This window comes from Sinohyriopsis cumingii, chromosome 6 (assembly GCF_028554795.1).
Source record: "Sinohyriopsis cumingii isolate HCF-2022 chromosome 6, ASM2855479v2, whole genome shotgun sequence".
In the NCBI taxonomy this organism is placed as follows: Eukaryota; Metazoa; Mollusca; class Bivalvia; order Unionida; family Unionidae; genus Sinohyriopsis; species Sinohyriopsis cumingii.
In genome coordinates this window covers 71,103,236-71,125,319 of record NC_142966.1, presented here as the reverse complement: position 1 = coordinate 71,125,319, position 22,084 = coordinate 71,103,236, and the positions used below count along the sequence as shown (strand labels likewise).

At 30.0% G+C, this 22,084-nt stretch overlaps 1 protein-coding gene across 1 annotated transcript; it reads right to left on the bottom strand.

The window, feature by feature from the left end:
- Window positions 1–3,066: 3,066 nt before the first annotated feature.
- On the bottom strand, window positions 3,067–15,085 carry LOC149797171 (uncharacterized). Its single transcript, XM_089961856.1, has 2 exons — window positions 11,224–15,085; window positions 3,067–8,466 (listed from the first exon to the last, which is right to left on the bottom strand). The coding sequence occupies exons 1-2, from the start codon at window positions 11,555–11,557 to the stop codon at window positions 8,165–8,167; spliced, it is 636 nt and encodes a 211-aa protein (XP_089817982.1). The 5' UTR covers window positions 11,558–15,085; the 3' UTR covers window positions 3,067–8,164.
- Between the last annotated feature and the right edge of the window lie 6,999 nt (window positions 15,086–22,084).

Below are 22,084 nucleotides of genomic sequence, written 5' to 3'. Positions count from 1 at the left end.
CTAAACGTTTAAAAGACAATGTTAAGTTTTACCTCTTGAACAAGGTAGTAAATGAAAAAGTGTACATGATGCTGTGTGTATCTATAGTGTATGTTTAACTTTTGTCCATGATTGTAGATGGTAAGGGTCACTTGTAAGCTACATGACATAGCTAACTTTTGTGCATCAATGTAAATAATATTTTTAAACTATATATATATATATATATATATATATATATATATATATATATACTTGGATTTGGGTTAAGGACATTGGTTTCCCCTTGGAGATTATATGATCTACCTGATTTATATCAGGTGTTTGCTAAATTTTAAATAAATAGACATGAACTTGTTTACAAATTTGATGGAAATATATATTGAAAAAGACCCACTTCCTGCTAATCTTTTTGTGTTTTAGTTTTCTACATGAGGTTCTGTACGTCACAATTATTCATTGATCTTAATATAATTTTTGAGGATCCATACATTTGGACTTGTGATATAACTTTTAGGATTATTTGGGACTGAATTCACAATACTGTAAGTTACTCTTAGATTTTCATTTTATAAATTAAAGAACTGAATTCCTTGTTCAAGTTTAACTTGTTTTCTTTGATATTTTTCTGCTACTTAGTTTAAGACCTTAATGTTGTAACAATATAATGAAAATTGCTTTCATGAAGGCTTAAAGTGTATGACAGCTGGTCCACTTGAATGAAGAATCGATCTGAATAAGTAATAAATCTAATTTCATATACAACTATCATTTATTGTTATTTTATTTGCAGCAGTGTTCGAGCAAATTATGCTTTATCTCATTCCAATCAATTTAAGGCAGTGAGTGGTATTTATATCTAGCAGATACCTTTAAAGACATGTGCATTGTAAAGAATATAACTGCATTATTATTCCTTTAATAAAGGGTTAAAATAAAACAAAATGTACAAGCTAATGTCCCATTACCAGATTACAGAAATGATGTTGTTTTACCAAACAGCTTCTTTCATCTTATTATGGATAATTACATAGTATTGTATGTTGGTTATCTATGATTCTATATATATTTAATTTCCATTGTGTGATTGACCTTTGTCCATAGCTGAGGGTAGGAGTTCAGCCTACCTGAATAATGTTTCTTTTGTCAACAATATATTACCTAGCTAGTTTTTGTATATGATTGAAGATTATATACTAAGATAATTGTTACTTGTTAAGTAAACATGTTTACTTGGATTTGAATTCAGGACATTGGTATTCCTCTAGGAACAACATGGTCGAACTGATTGCCAGGTAGTTTATTTAAATTGACGTAATGGAATTAATCTTAATGACAACTTAGAATGTTCTAGAAATTAACTTTTGACCCTCATACTGGTCCTCATATTGTGACTTAGGTTTTTATACAAAAGGGTGATGTAAACAGAAATGATCTATTCCTATCTTAACGTCGGAAGTGGAATCAGTCTTTTAGGTGTGTTCAGTTTTAATTTAAGATGATTTATTTATTTAAATTATTCATGGGAATTACAAATAGCTTACTGATATTTTTTGGACTAAATCACTATTTGGGTTTATTGTGAATTCATTGAAAGACATTTTAGATTATGGCATTGTGATACATCAAGACTGATAGCACATCAACACTATTAAAGGCTATTGGTACATCAGAACTGTCAAGATTGGAATTTATTCCGAATTTAACTGGAATTTGTTCGGAATACTTTATACTTTTGGACTAAAGAGAGAACTGTTATGACTATTTGGGATTTAATTCAATTTCTGTTTTTTTTTAAATTTCACTCTCTATTGCATGGAAGAAAATATTTGTTGAATTTTACAATACTTGTTGGTATATGCTCTTTTCTGCTACTAGGTTTAAGACATAAAAGCCATAACAATCTCAAGATATGAAACATAATGAAACATAGTATGAACATGATGATGGTAGTGGTCTTAAAATTCCTGGTTGGGTAGTGAAAATGAATATGCACATGTACATTATGTTTCTCTAAATATTTCGTGCACAAGGTCCAAATAAATCATGTCAAAGCATTTATCTTCTTTTGTTTACTGATATCGTCTTCATCAGCTACAAACAAACTTACATGGAAGTTAAAATATACAATTCTTTGAAACAAGATAGTATTTTATATCAATCAGTCCTATATACTGCAATAAAATCTTTTTTTAAATGTCATGGTGTTGAATAAAGCTCTATTGATATGATTTCAAAGTTGAACATTATTTTGTATTTAGTTGTTCATGGAAATAATTATGCAGTCTTTTGCATGTGTGTGCAATTAATTGAATATTTCTTTTGAGAGCAAATGAATATGTCACTTTCATACACTTCATTAACATACATTCTTATCTCTTTCATAAAAAATAAATCCTTTATAAAGACTTGTCTGTAATTATTCTGATTTTAAAATTGCACACAGAAGACAGAAATCAACTGTTTCAAAACTTTTTCCTTAACATTAGCTTCAGTGCTTCTAGGTCATGCTCCAGTGCTAGTCCCCACTCTCAGAAGCCTCTTAACCCTCATGCTAACACTGAGGAGGGAGGGGGTAGACCTGTGTGTACAATTTAGACATTTTTCACAGCTCTACTGGAGAGGTATTTTCCAACTGGTGGAAATTAACTGTTGTCTTCTCTATGTTTGAGAAATTGCAAGACATAGTGGGCATGATAGTATTCATTGGAGGTGGTGTTGGTTATGGTGACAGCAGAATGTTCATATGTTTTTGTGCAACCCAATATTAACAATTGTGCATGCTCGTAACTCTGAAGAAAGTGAGACTGTGTTCCATTTAACAATTGTATATGAACATAAAATCATGGGGACATACTAAATGACAGGCAGTATCTATCTCAACAAGCATCATTTATATATGAATTTAGAATAGAACAGAAATGATAAATGAAACAATGATCTGAATAACCAATCAACTAGTGATTAGAGTTACTGCACACCTAGGAGTAAGATGGTAACAAAATAGGTTTTCAAGTGAGACCCATGACTGAATATTATGAGGGTATATAATTGTATAGGATTATTTACCTTGTGTTTTTCTAAACATTTTGTGCATAAGGAGCAAAAACAAATTTTGTCACTGCATTTAAATTTTATTTAGATATTGCAGGTATTTTCTTCCACAGTTAAAAGCAAAGTTATATTATTATTTAATAGTATAATATACAATTCTTTGACAGGAATTTGTGTAACAATGAGATATATATAGTGCATTGCAATCTTCTATAAAAATGAACAAAATGATGAATAAAGATGAATTAATATGATTTTAAAGTTGAAAATCCCTCTATAAGCAAGCATGTGTAAGAATTACAACTGATTTTCATGTAGAGATTCATAAATACAAGATTTACAAAAATAATTTGAATAATTTAGTGCATATCTTGCTGAATCAGCCAAAATTGTAAGGTATTTCTTGTATAAAGGGGTCATGTTAAGATCACCACAATTTCAAATTTTCATTCATCAAAATGTTTCTTCATAAGGTTGATACAACCAGTTTTGTTGCAATCAAAACTTTACTATTTTAAACATTTATTGAAACCTCCATGTCAGTACAACAGGAGAGAGTCTTTACAACTATTCATTTGATCCTAACATTCACATAAATGACAAGAGCTTTATGCACAGTCCTTCATTTGGAATTAGTGAGAACATTAATTTAGCCTTTTATGATTCCTCTATCATCTTTATAGCATAAAGCAGTATAACACATTGAGTTAAAATGGGTTTTATGGATCATGCAAAGTGTAACTGAATGGCATTAACATGGTTTAAATGTTGATAACAGAAGGGTATATGAATATGAGCATAATTGAAAAGTGGCAAATGAAGAGTGATTTATGATATCTGAATGGATATTATTATTATTATTATTATTACCTTTTTATTTTTATTGTTATTTTATTATTATTCATTAAATAAGTTAAAGTAGTCTTTTGAATATGTGATAAGGAATTAAATATTTATATTTCTTGATAGCAACTGACTGTCTCACTTTCACAGAGCTGTACTAATAGGACTTTTATTTGAATATTGGCAAATTGATCCTTGTTGATGGCCTATAAGCGACTATCCAGACTTTAAATTGTAACTGGAAGACTGAATTTGTTTCCATTGCTTCTTGATTTTCTCATTCACAGTTCAATGCTTGTGAGTAATGCTACAGTACCTGCTCTTACTTCTAAGGCCCAGCCTTAAGTACAACTCTGAAGCAGTTAATCTAACAGATGCTACCTGGATGGTGAAATTTCCACAGATTAGGTGAGGGGCATTGAATACCGTACATCAACGTTTTACTTGAAACTTTCGTAAATTAATTTGTTTAAAATTTTTCAATCAGTCATTAGATTACTCATATACTGTTTTAATTATCTGGTCATACCATAATGGATATATCTGGAGCTATAAGCCTCAATAAGGTAGGAATTACATTTTTTGTGACAAGTGTGGTGGTATATATTATCAGGAGGCTTCTATTAGAATAACTATAATATATATATATATATATATATATATATATATATATATATATATATATATATATGAAAAGGTCAGGCAATTTAAGTAACCAGCATTGGGTCACACGGCAAAGTTTTGAGCAAACCAATGTTAACCCTTTTTTGCAAGCTCATTACTCTGAAGAAAGTGAGACAGTATTCCAATGAATATTTGCATATCAGCATAGCAATTCTGGGAAATAATATGAGCATAAGTTGCAGGCATTGTCTAGATATACTAGAACAGAGATTGTTGAAGAACTATCTATGTTGAAATTATTTAAATAATTACTCATACATAGGAGTGAGATGGTAATATGATTGTATCTCCAAAACTTTCAAATAGGTTACATATGCTTACAAAAGATGTCATTTAAGTCAATAAAACTCGCTTTTAAATTTTATGAAATGAAGATTTCAGAAGAAACAGTACATAAAATATTTTGATATTCCACGAGAATTAAAAAAGTGGAATCAGTCCCTAAAAATCGAGCATTATTTTGGATAGCTAGAGGGATGGGACGATATGGATGGACAGAGAAATCTAGAAGGGCTGGCAAATTATCTTCAGTCTTCAAGTTATGAGGTGTTTGTATTTCATGTGTCCAAATTTGATTAAGTTTTTTCATAATGGTGATTTTTCTAAAACACTAGCTATTTACTAGTTTTTCCAATTACACAGTTAATAATAACAAATCAATAATAGTAACACGCCATGAAAGTCCTAAGACATAAGCAGACATAAAACCACGAAAGTCCCATGTCTACATAAAATCATGAATGTCCCTTGTTCACCAAAAATCAAGAAACAAAGTCAATGTATACTAGAGATGGATAGTTTGGGTAGAATATAAAATCTGGTATTTCTGAACATACAGTGATACAGACCACATTATACTACCATTATATCAATGACCAACAATTTAATTTTCTGGCACAGGGGCTCGTATTTTGAGAAAAATAATTCAGGCTTTCAAATAGTTGGAATAAAATAAATTTATATGATTATAGCAAAACGACACCGTAATATACCCATTTTTAATTTGAAAAAAAAAATGATGAACTTTAGAAAAGTTAAAATACTATTTCATCTCAGAAGAAAATCATAGCCACCCCCACTCCCTGAAAATTAAACAGCCATTATATGAACTTGCTATGTTAAGATTAATTGTTGTTAAGGTTGTCATCTAAAACCTGAAAATAAATGGGATGATTCCATTTACTCCATACTGATATTAGAGAGCTTTCTGATAAAAATTGGAAGTACTGACACTAAAGCCTACAATGTCCTAGCTACAGAACTGACACAACAGACAGGGTAACACTGAGTGGGATGCCAACACTCAGTTATGATATTTATCAGAGGGGGCAAGTAAACATAAAATAGAATGCCTAAATGAATGAGAACATATTTAGGTTTTACTTTTTTTTTAAATCTGAATCTTTCCAAATGTTAGATTTGACCTGAATATATCTGACAACATCCCATTAGGCTGCCATGTTGGTATACATGACATATATTCAAAAAGTTATTGAAGGTTCATAATATAAGTATGTGTTATATTTGAAATTAATTGTGACAAATTCAACTATTTCACAAAAGTATCATAAATTTTTGGAATTATTTTATCATGAAAATGAGAACATGATTTTAATCTCATTACATTTTTAAGAAGATTAGTTAGGAGTTTCTGTACATTCCTTACTTATGGAAACTATCGATGTTCCAGTACAGTAAACAAGTACATACCACTGGAAAATATACTCTAGTAAAATAGTAATACCATGCACTTCTAATGTATACAAACAATCATGACAAAGTCACCTATATACACAAAATCAAGAAATCTTAATGTTTGCACAAAATTAGAAATGTGCCATGTATAACTAAATCATGGAATAGTCCCATGCATACACAATATCATCTAACATGTGCAACTCACTTTTCAAGTAAGCCATTATGCACCTTCTCAATCGATAATATTTATAGGAGTCAATCCATTCAATAATTTAGTCTATTACTTTTGACCATTTGATATCTATGGCCAAGATTAGATTTTCATGGTATATGACCTTGAGAATTTAATTATGTTCCAATATATTAGACTTTAACACATTCATGTAAGAAATATAATATATATAAAGTTATAATTCTTTTGATGAATAATGGATAAAAGAATGTGTCCTTTTGCAATATTCATTAAATATGCATCTACATGAATGGTCTCAAGGGAACAATATAAATGTTGGAAATATAATATATACAGTTACATTTCTTTCTATGAATAATGAAACATCAATAGCATGAATAGAAGGCATTTAAATACAGTTCCTGGATAAAAGATTGTGTCATATTGCAATATTCATTAAATATGCATCTACATGAATGGTCTGAAGAGAACAATTAAAATGTCAAAAATATAATATATACAAAGTTACATTTCTTTTGATCAATAATGAAAGATCAAGAGCATGGACAGAGGACAATGAAATACAGTTCCTCGATAAAGGATTCATGTGTCCCTTTGCAATATTCATTAAATGTACATCTACATGAATTGTCTCAAGAGAATAATTTAAATGCTGTACTTGTTATAGGTATTGGACCACTAATCATGTTACAAAGAACCAGTCTACCATTGGATGAATATCAAGGAGAGTACTAAATATTTTGAGATGCACCCATGACTTGTAAATGAATCTTATTTTTCAATTATACATTTCATATACTTCAATCAATGGACTATAGTTGATAATAAAAGGTTTACTTTTATTTTGATATCTTGTATTTAATATATCCACAGAGAAAAAAAAATGTATCGACTCTTGGTGTGAGGCCATGTTATTAGGTGGAGAACAGAGATACATTTCATAAACTTCAATCAATCGACTATAGTTGATAATAAAATGTTTACTTTTATTTTGATATTTTGTATTTAATATATCTACAGGCAAAAAAGAAATGTATCGATTCTTGGTGTGAGGCCATGTTATTAGGTGGAGAGCAGAGTTTCCTGTTCAGTAGCTCGAGGCATAAGAAAATGCTGCTCAATGCCTGTTTTTCAAGGTTTAAAAAAATTCACTAAGTATAGTGAATGGAAGCATGTGTGGTTTGTATGCCAATCTAATGACGAATTATTTTTTTAAAAATATATTAACATCAAGTTGTTCGGGAAATGAATTAGTGGTCCAATCCATATACTGGAATTGTAACACACCAGAATTATTCAAGATACAAGTAAGAGACAATCAGCCATATATTTTGTCATGCTGCAGTGATAATTTCCAACTGTCTGCAATAATAATAATGTAGAGCATCAGATTTCTCATGAAAAAGGTTAAGTTTACACTCGGCTTCAGAATATTGCGATTTATACCAATCAATTGAATGCCTGCTCCATATTCCTGAGAATGGCTTGCCATATCCATTTCAAATGTCCATCTTCTTCTGGTGGTTTGTCTAGCAAGCTAGGTGGAAGGCAAGACACTATGCCCTACATAAGAAGGTCATCAAACCTGATCTTAATCTGCATTTAATATAGAAAAACAAAGTCAAGACTATGTTACTGACATCATTTAATATCTTCTTCAGATATAGCCACAAATCCAGTCTTGTACAGTACCAGATTTCTTGTGAGAAAGGTTCAGTTTACACTCTGCTTCAGAATATCAGGATTGATACCAACACATTTGAATGCCTGCTCCAGATTCCTGAATGTAGCCTGCCAAGTATGCCGTTGTCTCCATTCTTTCATAATTTCAGAGCTCTGTCTTTGAACATCCTTTGAATGTTCTGTAAGGATCTGGTCAATTTTAGATAATGGAATTTCCAGTTCAACACCCAGAAGCACACGTAATGATCCAATCCTGCTACAGATCCATCTCAGATGCCTATCATCTGGTTGCTTGTCTAGCATGATAGGTGGAAGACAAGACACTGTATCTCCTGTAAGAAGGCCATCAAAATCAGTGTGAAGTTTCATTTAGAAAAGTCTCTCTCAAACAATATTCACATATTTATGTGTACCAAAAACTAAACTTTCTTCAGTATTTATATTAAAATCTGCATTTAAAGTTTGGCAATTTTATCAATGGTTTAAATAAAAGTTTAATTCTAAACCAGTGTTTGCAATATCTGTTTCATTTCATTTGTCAACACTTGTAAAACATGAAATACTGGGATAAGAATAAATTAAAGCATTAATATAAAATTTTTGTATTACATTACAGTTGGATGATGGTAACAATAATTATAAGGGACTAATTACTGCCTAAGGTCTATTTATTTCCTCATTTTATTATTTCTTAACTGTTAAGTACTGAAACCATTTAATATATCTTTTTGAAAGTCTAAAATGACTTAGTATGTTTACAAGAAGTGCAGTACAAAGATCCCTGTCATAGTCTTTGACCTTTAATCTGATATCATCGATAGAGGTTTCTTAAATATACCTCAGATACTGTCAAGATATACCTAAGCACTAAATTTGGGTTACATCTGTAATAAAAGAACATTGTTCAGATCTATCCATAAACCCAGTTGGAAACACATTCATCCATACTTGTCTGTGTGATCATGCTCTAAAATCATTACAGACAATACCCTGGGCCAAGACTATGTTTTCATCTTTCTTTAAGTTTTTCATATAAATCACGGGTCAATGATTCTGATGGCTTAATACTCAATTTATTTTTTTATAGGATGCTGGAGGTCAGATTAAGACCATTTTCTTTTAGGATCAACATAATATAAATCTAATTTAAATCTTTAAATGAAAAACCCATGTTAGTAAGACCATCTGATCTGGAGGAGTAGCAATAACAAATATTTCAAGATGGCAGCCACATGAAATTTCAGAGATAAACTAATTCACTTTTAAACCAATAGACATCAAGATTAAACTACAGGCCAAGTTTTGTAATGTTTTTGATAATTTGAGAAAAGTGATAATACAGAATTGCAGATGGACAATAGATACAAAATCATCGGATACAAGCTTTTAAATTTTCTAATATTTTGTACCAATTTGTTCTAATATATCCTCTAAAAATACATCTTGCCAAAAGCTTCTCTTGATATTGATAGCAAGCAAATGACTGTTCAAATAAATGAAAATAGTTTACTATTGGGTTTAATATCACTTACTTTTGTGACTGAATATCAGCATGAAATGCACTTAGTTGGGAATTATTAACTGTAAATATGCCATGTTAAGATCTGCAATTTGTGCCTTTTAAGCAGCCATGATTTGATTCACAGACTAACTGACATAATGTACTGCCATCACTGTTACAGAGAAGTCTTGGATTTTACGAATTTTTCATGAATACTGTAATATTAGTCATTTCTGTGAGGTACTAATATTCATTAATTTTACTGTTACTCCTAACCACAAATTTAGAAACCGAACACAAAATATGCCACACATGATACAAAAATCCCCCTTCTCTCAATTTCTTACCGTTTCATCACTAGAGATCAACATCAACAACAATTCTGTAATCTGGTAATAAAATGTTAGTTTACATTGTTTGATTTAACCCTTTAAAAAGAATCATAATGCATTTATATTGTTTCAATGCACTAATATATTGTGGTTGGTACCTGTAATTTCAACTTATTGCCTTTACTCAATATGTGTTGATATAAAGATGGAGAGTAACAAGAAAAAGCATAAGGTATTCAAACACTAGTATTACTGATAATGAAAGAAAGAATAATAAAGGATGCTGATTAGAGTTAGAGTTAATACTTATCCAAAATGATTGTTTATTCACATAAAACTGTTGTCAAAAAAATAAATCCTTCTGAAAGCTTTTCTCATTTAATCCATACATGTTTAATCCCAATGAACAACACGTATGAAAAATACTAGAATTATTTAAAAGAAGTTCCAATTACTAATGAAACGCTATGTATATACATTATTACTGCAGAGTATTAAAGATCACACTTCACTGATTTTTTCACAAACCAATGAATCAACATAATGTCAATAAACATCTCCTGGTACACACACATTGCATATAATCTAGAAATTACTGAATTAAATCCAGCATACTCAACGTCATGAATAATAAAGAGCAATCTGTCACACATTTTCTGAAAGCCTCAATTATCCATTCAGCATGAATTGGCTTGATTGCACTTACATCAGCTCTGAATTGTTAATATTACTTGCTAACTGCATTGAGCAAGAGACAGATGGTCATGTGTTTGGTTCACATGTGGGATGATGACATTATTCGAACCAACAGGGATTGATAAGTTGAATCTTACCATTCTTTGAACCACTTTAATGCCATGGTCATCAATATATACTTGCTGGTGTAACTTTATGGACAGTATTTTATGAAAGATAGCATACTCATGTACTTTAACAACCATTTAGCCTAAGGTTGTTAGTTACATCAGCTCCCTTTGATGGCTTGCATGCAGGTGTTTATATTGTTTAAATCATTCAAATGACTGCTATTTGTTGTTGGCATAGTTTTGTTTTTGTCGTATCCTTTAATTTGGGTATTTGGAAAGGTTAATCCATATAAATATCCACAAAATTTGTAAACTGACTGGCAAACCATGAAATAGCGACTCATGAAAATAAATGATACAACCGTACATGATTTAGTTTCAAAAGAGTTTAGTCAGATTTGTTCAAAGATTTAAACTACATATTGTTACTTTTTTGTCCATCAAACATACCTGCTGTGTTAACTGATTTGATAATATCAGCATTGATGTCAGCACGTTTGAATGCCATCTCCAGGTTTCTAAATGTCGCATTGTCTCCACTTTGCTGTTTCCATTTAAACAAAATCATAAGACACTGAGTGGCTGCATGGGGATAGTCTTTCTGTATTTGCTGGATATCTTCCCCAGAGAGTCCCAGCTCAAGATCAAGAGGAGCATACTTGTATCCAATTTTCACTGACATTCGGCCCAACTGTCTCTCAGATACCTTGTTGTCTGGCAGGATGGGTGCCAGAGAGGAATCTAGAATCCATGAATGAAAAGTAATTAGGAGATATAGCCACATAACTATGATGAAGCATTGTTAAATTTTAAAAGTCAGAATGTATATTCTGTTTGATTCCTATTATATTGCAGTGTTTCCATTTTGCCTCAAATCAAATAAGTTGAGCAATGTTTTGACACTGCTATTGTTGGATTAATAGATATATGCACATACAAAATTTTGATATTTCATGCAGTAACGTACATTATTTTTCTTCATCTAAATTGTCAGAAAGTGTGGAATGAATTCATTTCCTAACACAGTAAAGTTTGACCTCATATGTGTATACACATAGCATTAGTAACTGTTCTCTAGCGGGAACTAACTTGCTCGTGGACAAATTACCTGCCTTCTTAACTACTCAGGCAGTACAGCCAGAACTACTAGTACTGTATCAAAGGAAACAAACGGCAATGGAAGTCAATTTTCATTTGGGAAAATGTTTTCTCTTTCATAGCCAATATTTATTTTGTCATACTTTTTATGACACAACATGTCATGTGAAAAACATGATTTTTGACTCCCAATGCCCTCAACATGGTCATGTTTAAAAACCACTATTTTCACATGTTTAAAAAAACATTATTTTGAATAATCTAGGATAAAAATAAAACAATATGAGACACTCTTACACCACCACTATAAATGTCTGAAGCATGTGGTCTGTATACCCAGTAAACTGTTCCTATTAGAATACATGTAAAACTATCCTCAGGGCAGATTATACAGCTGATTATCATGGACTCAATTAAACAGTAAGGTGGTCAGAGATAAGCAACCACCATTTGTCAGGCTACTTATCTGGCTGAGAATAGACAGGATGATGCTGTGCTAGGTCCATTCAACACTGTGCCCATTAGGGCAGTCTGCATAGGTAAGGTATACTGATTAGAACCCAATTTGTTTAAGTAAGATACAATCATACAGATGTGTGTTGAAGAATAAGTTATTGCACATCATTTCCTTGAATGGGAACCTTTAAGCCAACACTAATATAGATTATTGCTAAGTTTATGATCAGTGACAACATTCTTTTAACTCCATATATAAAGCATAAAATACAGTTATTTTAGTAGTTGCAATAGTGTACAAGTGATTCATTTTTTAAAAGCAAAATGTTGAAATGCAGGCGTAATTTATAAAAAGATGAGACATCTGCAAAATGAGTAAAACCCAGTGAAACTAAATTTCTGAACTCCTGAATGTAGTTCGACTTTGTGAAGTGCATGTAGCAAGAGGAGCAGTTTATATTTGTACACAATGCAACAACATATTCACAATCATACAAAGTGTTCCATATATTGATTGATGCACATAATGAAAGTATCATGTAAATCTGTTTTAACAATTACATGTTTAAACCAAATCTACTTTTGAAATAGTCTCTACTATAAATACAGCAAATCCAATATTTACCTTGGACTCATCTACCCTAGTGATCACATCCCAAACAGATGTAGCAGTTATTAATACAGGTCATATTTAGTCATGATAAGAAGAAGACATAACGAGTCAGTGTATACAACTTGCTAATATAAATATGGATGGTCATGAGGATTTGACATAAATTTTTAAAAAAATCCAAAATGTATGGGCCAGTTATGTGTGCCCATAGCAGTAAGCATTAGAACTTTGAATCAATTTCTTATTTTTGTTTTATAAACACTAATTTAGTAATTTAGATTAACGTCTGACTTCCTGGTCACTGTGACAGGTTACAAAAACTATTAAACAATATCTATAGTATATATAGGATTTAACAGCGTACGAGCATGATCTTGACTGTATTGAGTCAAGTAAGTTTCATTATCCCCCCCCCCCGATACATACAAAAATATTAAAGGCAACATTATTTCATAGAATTTCAAAGTGGATATATTGTCATATATATGCTAACATCAACCAGAGAGAGCAATTTTTCAATTTTATTTAATCACTGGTCATGCAATCTGACCCTTGATACAGAGTGGTGATTTAAGGGTAATTACTTTGATAAAATACTATGACTTGAGATCTCACAAGACAAACATGCAATCCACATTCTAAAATGAACATACACTGCTTACTCCTTACCAGCATCACCAACAGTAAAGGTATTGAGAAAAGTCTACCAAAAAAATAATATATACTCATCAACAGAGACAGTTCAATTAGTAATGAAATTAATTCCCATTTCAAATGAACTAAGAGGTATAGCATCAGTCAACAATCTTTGTTGTCATCTATGTTGGGATATGACTCAAATCTATGATTTTTACTGATGTTCCCTACAGCAGAATATGAGCCATTCATCTTCTTACTGATTTTGGACATTTTCATTCTTCCATTATCTCTAAGAGATTTGTTAACATGTAAAATTATGGTTAATGGAAGGAAAAAATGATTTTCTACTCTTTTGTTCTGTTTCGCTGATGACTTTATATCAAGAAGTTGGAAATAAATTCACATAATACTGTTTTGTGAAGAATATGACGAAAATGTATACAAAAAATCAATAATATGATAATAGTGATGATTATTAGTATCGATAGGAAGATGAATGATATAATGTGTTGTAAATGGAGAACACACATCAGCATTAATTCATAAGTGCATCCTGTAGAATAATACAGTTGTCTTTATGTCTTATAACAGAAAAGTTAGCATAGACTAGGATTTGCTGATATTTCGGTGAATGAATGAAAGTATGAATTATTGTTTGTGTTTGTGTCCATGTATCTGTCTATGAAGATACGAACTTTGCTGTGACTTCCTTTTAAATCAGCTTCAACTAATTTTTGATGAAAATGCATGTTATTTTGCACAAATCTGTCAAGATATTTCTACAAAATCCCTATAGTAAAAAAAGATCCATTCATCTTCTTACAAAGGTTGGACACTTATTTTCTTCCATTATCTCTCAGAGATTTGTTTATATGCAAAATTATGGGTAATGATCTTCTACTCCTTTATTGTTTCTATAATGATCTAATGTAAAGAAGTTGCAAATGTATTCATATAAAATTTACTCTGTTTTGTGAAGATGATGATGAAAAAGAAAAAATATAACAAATAATTAAGATAATAATAATAATCATTATTAGTACCAATATGAACATGATGATATGTGTTGTATTGCATAACTTGCATCAACTTTAATTTATAAGTGTATCCTGTATAATAATATAGCTGAAACCTAACCTATCAAAAAAGAATGCATGGTACTTGTTTGATTTTATTTGTTTTTGTCTTATAACATACATTTTATCATAGACTAGGATATGCTGCTATTTGGATGCATGAAAGAGAATATGAATCAGTGTTTGTGTTTGCATCCATGGATCTATGAACAATGTCCTTACACAGAGAAGAGAGATGCAACAAAACTGGATCATTAACAAACACGTCAATAATTATGTTGTGATTAGACAAAAATGTATGATTTTTACTGATGTGCCCTACCGCAAAATAGGATCCATTCATCTTCTTACTAATTTTGAATGGTTTGCTTCTTCAATTATCTCTAAGAGAGTTGTTAACATGTAAAGTTATGGTTAGTGAAAGCAAAATATGATTTTCTACTCTTTTGTACTGTTTCTTTGATGCCTTTCTATAAACAATTTATAAAAAAATTCAAATAATACTAAAGGAATGTTTTTTGAAAAATATGATGAAAAACAAGAAATCAAATCAAATCAATAATATGATAATAGTGACAATTATTAGTATAGATAGAAAGATGATGATACAATGTGTTGAAAATGGATAACACTTATTAAACTTTAATTCATGAGTGTATCCCTACAGCAGAATAAGATCCATTCATCTTGTGAGAAATTTTGGACAACTTACTTCTTCAATTATCTCTCAGATTTTTGCTTCCATGCAAAATTATGGTCAATAGAAAGAAAAATGATCTTATAACTTTTTATTCTGTTTCGTTGATGACTGTATATCAGGAATTTAGAGTAGAATTTATATAATACTTACTGACTGTTTTGTGAATAGGATGAAAAAGAATACAATAAAATCAATATGATATTAGTGATCATTATTAGAATCGATATAAACATGATGATATAATATGCTGTAATGCATAACATGCATCAACTTAATCAAGAAGTATATCCTGTATAATACTATAAGTGAAACCTATCCCAACAATGAACAATGCATGATATTTGTTTGACTATATTTGTTTTTATGTCTTATAATAGACATATTATAATAGGCTAGGAAATGCTGCTATTAGGATGCATGAAAGAAAATATGAATCAATGTTTGTGTTTGCATCCCTGGATCTATGAGCAATTCCTTTACACAGAGACGAAAGATGTAATAAAACCAGATCACTACCAAAAACATCAATAATTACATTGTGATCTGACTCAAATGTATGATTTTTACTGATCTTCTTACTAATTTTGGACAGTTTCTTTCTCCCATTATCTCCAAGAGATTTGTTAACATGTAAAATTATGGTTAGCGGAATAAAAAAGGTTTTCCTACTTTTTTCTGTTTCTTTGATGCCTTTATATAAAGAATTTAGAAATGAATTCATATAATACTAAAGGACTCTTTTTTGAACAATATGATGAAAAAGAAATAAAATAAATCAATAATATGATAAAAGTGATCACTTTTGGTATTCATATGAACATGATTAGATAATATGTTTTAATGTATAACTTCCATCAACTTTAATCCCAAAGGGTATCCTGTATAATACAATAGTTATATCTGTCCTAACAATGAACAAAGCACGATTATATTTTTTTTACTAAATTTATTTGTATATCTTTGAACAGATATTTAATCATAGACTAGGATATGCTGATAGCATGGATGTATAAATGAAAGTATGTATCAATGTTTGTGTTTGAGGCCATACGTCTATCTATGAAGATATATATTTTACCATGAATTAATTATTACTCATTTTCAACTAGTTTTTAATGAAAAGTCATGTTATGTTACAGAAATGCCTTATTAGCATCAAACTTATTGCAAATTGTAACAAAATGATGTTAAATTCAATGACAATTACCAAGGTTATATTACTGTATTATAACAGAACATTAACAAAACAGAGCAATTTCATTATAGAGAGTAAAGATTGAAAAAAAAAAATCAATATCAAACACGTCAATAATGACTTTGTGATCTGACACAAATCTATGATTTTTACTGAACATTCTCTAAAAAAGAAGAATATTTATTCATCTTCTAACACATTTTGGACAGTTTATTTCTTTTCTTATGTCACAGATATTTTGTTTACATGCAAACTTATGGTCAATGGAAGGAAAAAATGATCTTGTACTCTTTTGTACTGTTTCTATGATGACGTTATATAAAGAATTTAGAAATGTATTAATATAATACTTACCGCCTGTTTTGTGAAGAATATGATGAAAAAGAAGAAACACAATAAAATCAGTATGCTAAAAGTGATCATTTTAGGAATCGATACGAACATGATAAGATAATGTGCTGTAATGCATAACTTTCATCAACTGCAATCCATAAGGGTATCCTGTATAATAATATAGTTATACCTGTCCTAACAATGAACAATGCATGATTATATTTTTTTCACCATATTCATTTGTATGTCTTACAACAGACAGTTTATCATACACTAAGATATTCTAATATTTTGGATGCAGGCATAAAAGTATGTATCAATGCTTGTGTTTGAGTCCATTTATCAATGAAGATATGTACTTTGCCATGAATTATTACTCATTCTCAACTAGTTTTAATGAAAAGACACGTTACGTTACAGAAATGAGTCAAGATATTTCTACAAAGTCTGCCTATACTGTTGCACAGCACTGAAGGTTTCGAAATCATAACAAATAGACTTACACAAACAAGATAAGAAAATGAATTATACAGTAAATCTTTATGTGTGCACCTAAGCATCAAATTCAGAAGAAATCTGTAGAATTACAAAAGCAATTATTCAACGATAATGAAACTACATTGCCATATTAGCATCATATTTATTGCAAATTGTCACAAAATGATATTAAATTCAATGACAATTACCAAAGTTTATATTACTGTATTATAACAGAACATTAAGAAAACAGAGCAATTTCATTATAGAGAGTAAAGATTGAAAAAAAAAAAAATCAACTTCAAACACATCAATAATTACTTTGTGATCTGACACAAATCTATGATTTTTACTGAACATTCTCTAAAAAAGAATATTTATTCATCTTCTAACAAATTTTGGACAGTTTATTTCTTTTCTTATGTCACAGATATTTTGTTTACATGCAAACTTATGGTCAATGGAAGGAAAAAATGATCTTGTACTCTTTTGTACTGTTTCTATGATGACGTTATATAAAGAATTTAGAAATGTATTAATATAATACTTACATTCTGTTTTGTGAAGAATATGATGAAAAAGAAGAAACACAATAAAATCAGTATGCTAAAAGTGATCATTTTAGGAATCGATACGAACATGATAAGATAATGTGCTGTAATGCATAACTTTCATCAACTGCAATCCATAAGGGTATCCTGTATAATAATATAGTTATACCTGTCCTAACAATGAACAATGCATGATTATATTTTCTTCACTATTTTTATTTGTATGTCTTACAACAGACAGTTTATCATACACTAAGATATTCTAATATTTTGGATGCAGGCATAAAAGTATGTATCAATGCTTGTGTTTGAGTCCATTTATCAATGAAGATATGTACTTTGCCATGAATTATTACTCATTCTCAACTAGTTTTAATGAAAAGACACGTTACGTTACAGAAATGAGTCAAGATATTTCTACAAAGTCTGCCTATACTGTTGCACAGCACTGAAGGTTTCGAAATCATAACAAATAGACTTACACAAACAAGATAAGAAAATGAATTATACAGTAAATCTTTATGTGTGCACCTAAGCATCAAATTCAGAAGAAATCTGTAGAATTACAAAAGCAATTATTCAACGATAATGAAACTACATTGCCATATTAGCATCATATTTATTGCAAATTGTCACAAAATGATATTAAATTCAATGACAATTACCAAAGTTTATATTACTGTATTATAACAGAACATTAAGAAAACAGAGCAATTTCATTATAGAGAGTAAAGATTGAAAAAAAAAAAAATCAACTTCAAACACATCAATAATTACTTTGTGATCTGACACAAATCTATGATTTTTACTGAACATTCTCTAAAAAAGAATATTTATTCATCTTCTAACAAATTTTGGACAGTTTATTTCTTTTCTTATGTCACAGATATTTTGTTTACATGCAAACTTATGGTCAATGGAAGGAAAAAATGATCTTGTACTCTTTTGTACTGTTTCTATGATGACGTTATATAAAGAATTTAGAAATGTATTAATATAATACTTACTGTCTGTTTTGTGAAGAATATGATGAAAAAGAAGAAACACAATAAAATCAGTATGCTAAAAGTGATCATTTTAGGAATCGATACGAACATGATAAGATAATGTGCTGTAATGCATAACTTTCATCAACTGCAATCCATAAGGGTATCCTGTATAATAATATAGTTATACCCGTCCTAACAATGAACAATGCATGATTATATTTTTTTCACCATATTCATTTGTATGTCTTACAACAGACAGTTTATCATACACTAAGATATTCTAATATTTTGGATGCAGGCATAAAAGTATGTATCAATGCTTGTGTTTGAGTCCATTTATCAATGAAGATATGTACTTTGCCATGAATTATTACTCATTCTCAACTAGTTTTAATAAAAAGACACGTTACGTTACAGAAATGAGTCAATATATTTCTAAAAAGCCTTCCTATACTGTTGCATAGCACTGAAGGTTTGAAAATCATGACAAACAGATATAGATAAATAAGATAAGAAAATGAATTAAAGAGTAAATCTTTATTTGTGCACCTAAGCGTCAAATTCAAAAGGAATCTGCAGTATTACAAAAGCAATTATTCAATGTTGATTGCATTGCCTTATTAGCATCATATGTATTGCACATTATCAAAAATTGATGTCAAATTCAATGACAATTACCAAGTTAATATTGCTTTATTATAACAGTGCATTAACAAAATAGCGCAATTTCAGTACACAGAGAGGAAAGTTTGAAAAAAACTAAATCACTATCAAAGACATCAATAATTACTTTGTGATCTGACTCATATCTATGATTTTTACTGATGTTCCCTACAGCAGAATAATATCCATTCATCTTGTGAGAAATTTTGGACAGCTTACTTCTTCAATTATCTCTCAGATTTTTGCTTCCATGCAACTTAAATTAAGGTCAATGGAAAGAAAAATGATCTTATAACTTTTTATTCTGTTTCTCTGATGACTGTATATAAGGAACTCAGAATAGAATTGATATAATACTTACGCCCTGTTTTGTGAACAATATGAAAAAGAATAAAAAAAATGTAAATAATATGATAATAGTGATCATTATTAGTATCAATATAAACATGATGATATAATATGCTGTAATGCATGACTTGCATCAACTTAATCAAGAAGTGTATCCTGTATAGTACTATTGGTGAAACCTATTCTAACAACAAAGAATGCATGATATTTGTTTGACTATTTTTGTTCTTATGTCTTATAACAGACATATTATAATCGGCTAGGAAATGCTGCTATTTGGATGCATGGAAGAAAATATGAATCAATGTTTGTGTTTGCATTCCTTGATCTATGAGCAAGTTCTTTAAAAGAGAGGAAAGATGCAATAAAACTAGATCACTACCAAACACATCAATAATTACGTTGTGATCTGGCTCAAATGTATGATTTTTACTGATGTTCCCTACAGTAGAATAAGATCCATTCATCTTCTTACTAATTTTGGAGTTTCCTTCTTCCATTATCTCCAAAGGATTTGTTAACATGTAAAGTTATGGTTAGTGGAAGAAAAAAGATTTTGCTACATTTTTCTGTTTCTTTGATGCCTTTATATAAAGAATTTAGAAATGAATTCATATAATAGTACCAGACTCTTTTTTGAACAATATGATGAAAAAGAAAAAAAATAAATCAATAATATGATAAAAGTGATCATTTTTGGTATCGATATGAACATGATTAGATAATATGTTTTAATGTATAACTTCCATCAAGTTTAATCCCTAAGGGTATCTTGTATAATAATATAGTTATACCTGTCCTGACAATGAACAATGCATGATTATAATTTTTTTACTTTATTTTTTTGTATATCTTACAACAGATATTTTATCATACACTAGGTTATGCTGATATTTTGGATATATGAATAAAGGTATGTATCAATGTTTGTGTTTGAGTCCATATATCGATCTTTGAAGATATGTATTTTACCATGAATTAATTATTATTCATTCTCAACTAGGTTTTGATGAAAAGGCATGTTATGTTACAGAAATGAGTCAATAGATTTCTACAAAGTCTTCCTATACTGTTGGATAGCACTGAATATTTGGAAATCCTGACAGTTACAGACAAATAAGATAAGAAAATGAATTATACAGTAAATCTTTATGTCTGCACCTCAGCATCAAATTCAAAAGGAACCTGCAGTATTACAAAAGCAATTATTCAATATTGATGAAATTTCATTGCCTTATTAGCATCATATGTATTGCGCATTATCAAAAATTGGTGTCAAATTCAATGACAATTACCAAGTTAACACTGCTTTATTAGAACAGTGCATTAACAAAATAGGGCAATTTCAGTACACAGAGAGGAAAGTTTGAAAACAACAAAATCACTATCAAAGGCGTCAATAATTACTTTGTGATCTGACTCATATCTATGATTTTTACTGATGTTCCCTACAGCAGAATAATGTCCATTCATCTTGTGAGAAATTTTGGACAGCTTACTTCTTCAATTATCTCTCAGATTTTTGCTTCCATGCAAAATTACGGTCAATGGAAAGAAAAATGATCTCATAACTTTTTATTCTGTTTCTTTGATGACTGTATATAAGGAACTTAGAATAGAATTGATATAATACTTACGCACTGTTTGTGAATAATATGAAAAAGAATAAAAAAAAATATAAATAACATGATAATAGTGATCATTATTAGTATCGATATAAACATGATGATATAATACGCTGTAATGGATAACTTGCATCAACTTAAGAAATATATCCTGTATAATACTATAGGTGAAACCTATCCCAACAATGAACAATGCATGATATTTGTTTGACTATATTTGTTTTTATGTCCTTTAGCAGACATTTTCTCATAGGCTAGGATATATATGCTGCTACTTGGACGCATGAAAGAAAATATGAATCAATGTTTGTGTTTGCATCCCTGAATCTATGAGTAATTTCTTTACACAAAGAGGAAAGTTGCAATAAAGCTAGATCAATTACAAACACATCAATAATTATGTTGTGATTGGACTCCAATGTATGATTGTTACTGATGTTCCCTACAGCAGAATAAGATCCATTCATCTTCTTACTAATTTTGGACAGTTTCCATCTTCCATTATCTCTAACAGATTAGATAACATGTAAAGTTATGGTTAGTGGAAG

Coding starts and splice junctions, on each gene's coding strand:
- LOC149797171 (XM_089961856.1), bottom strand. CDS start 11,557: ATGTGGCTATATCTCCTAATTACTTTTCATTCATGGATTCTAGATTCC. Junction 8,467..11,223: donor CAAATCAGTTAACACAGCAG/GTATGTTTGATG, acceptor GCCTTCTTACAG/GAGATACAGTGTCTTGTCTT.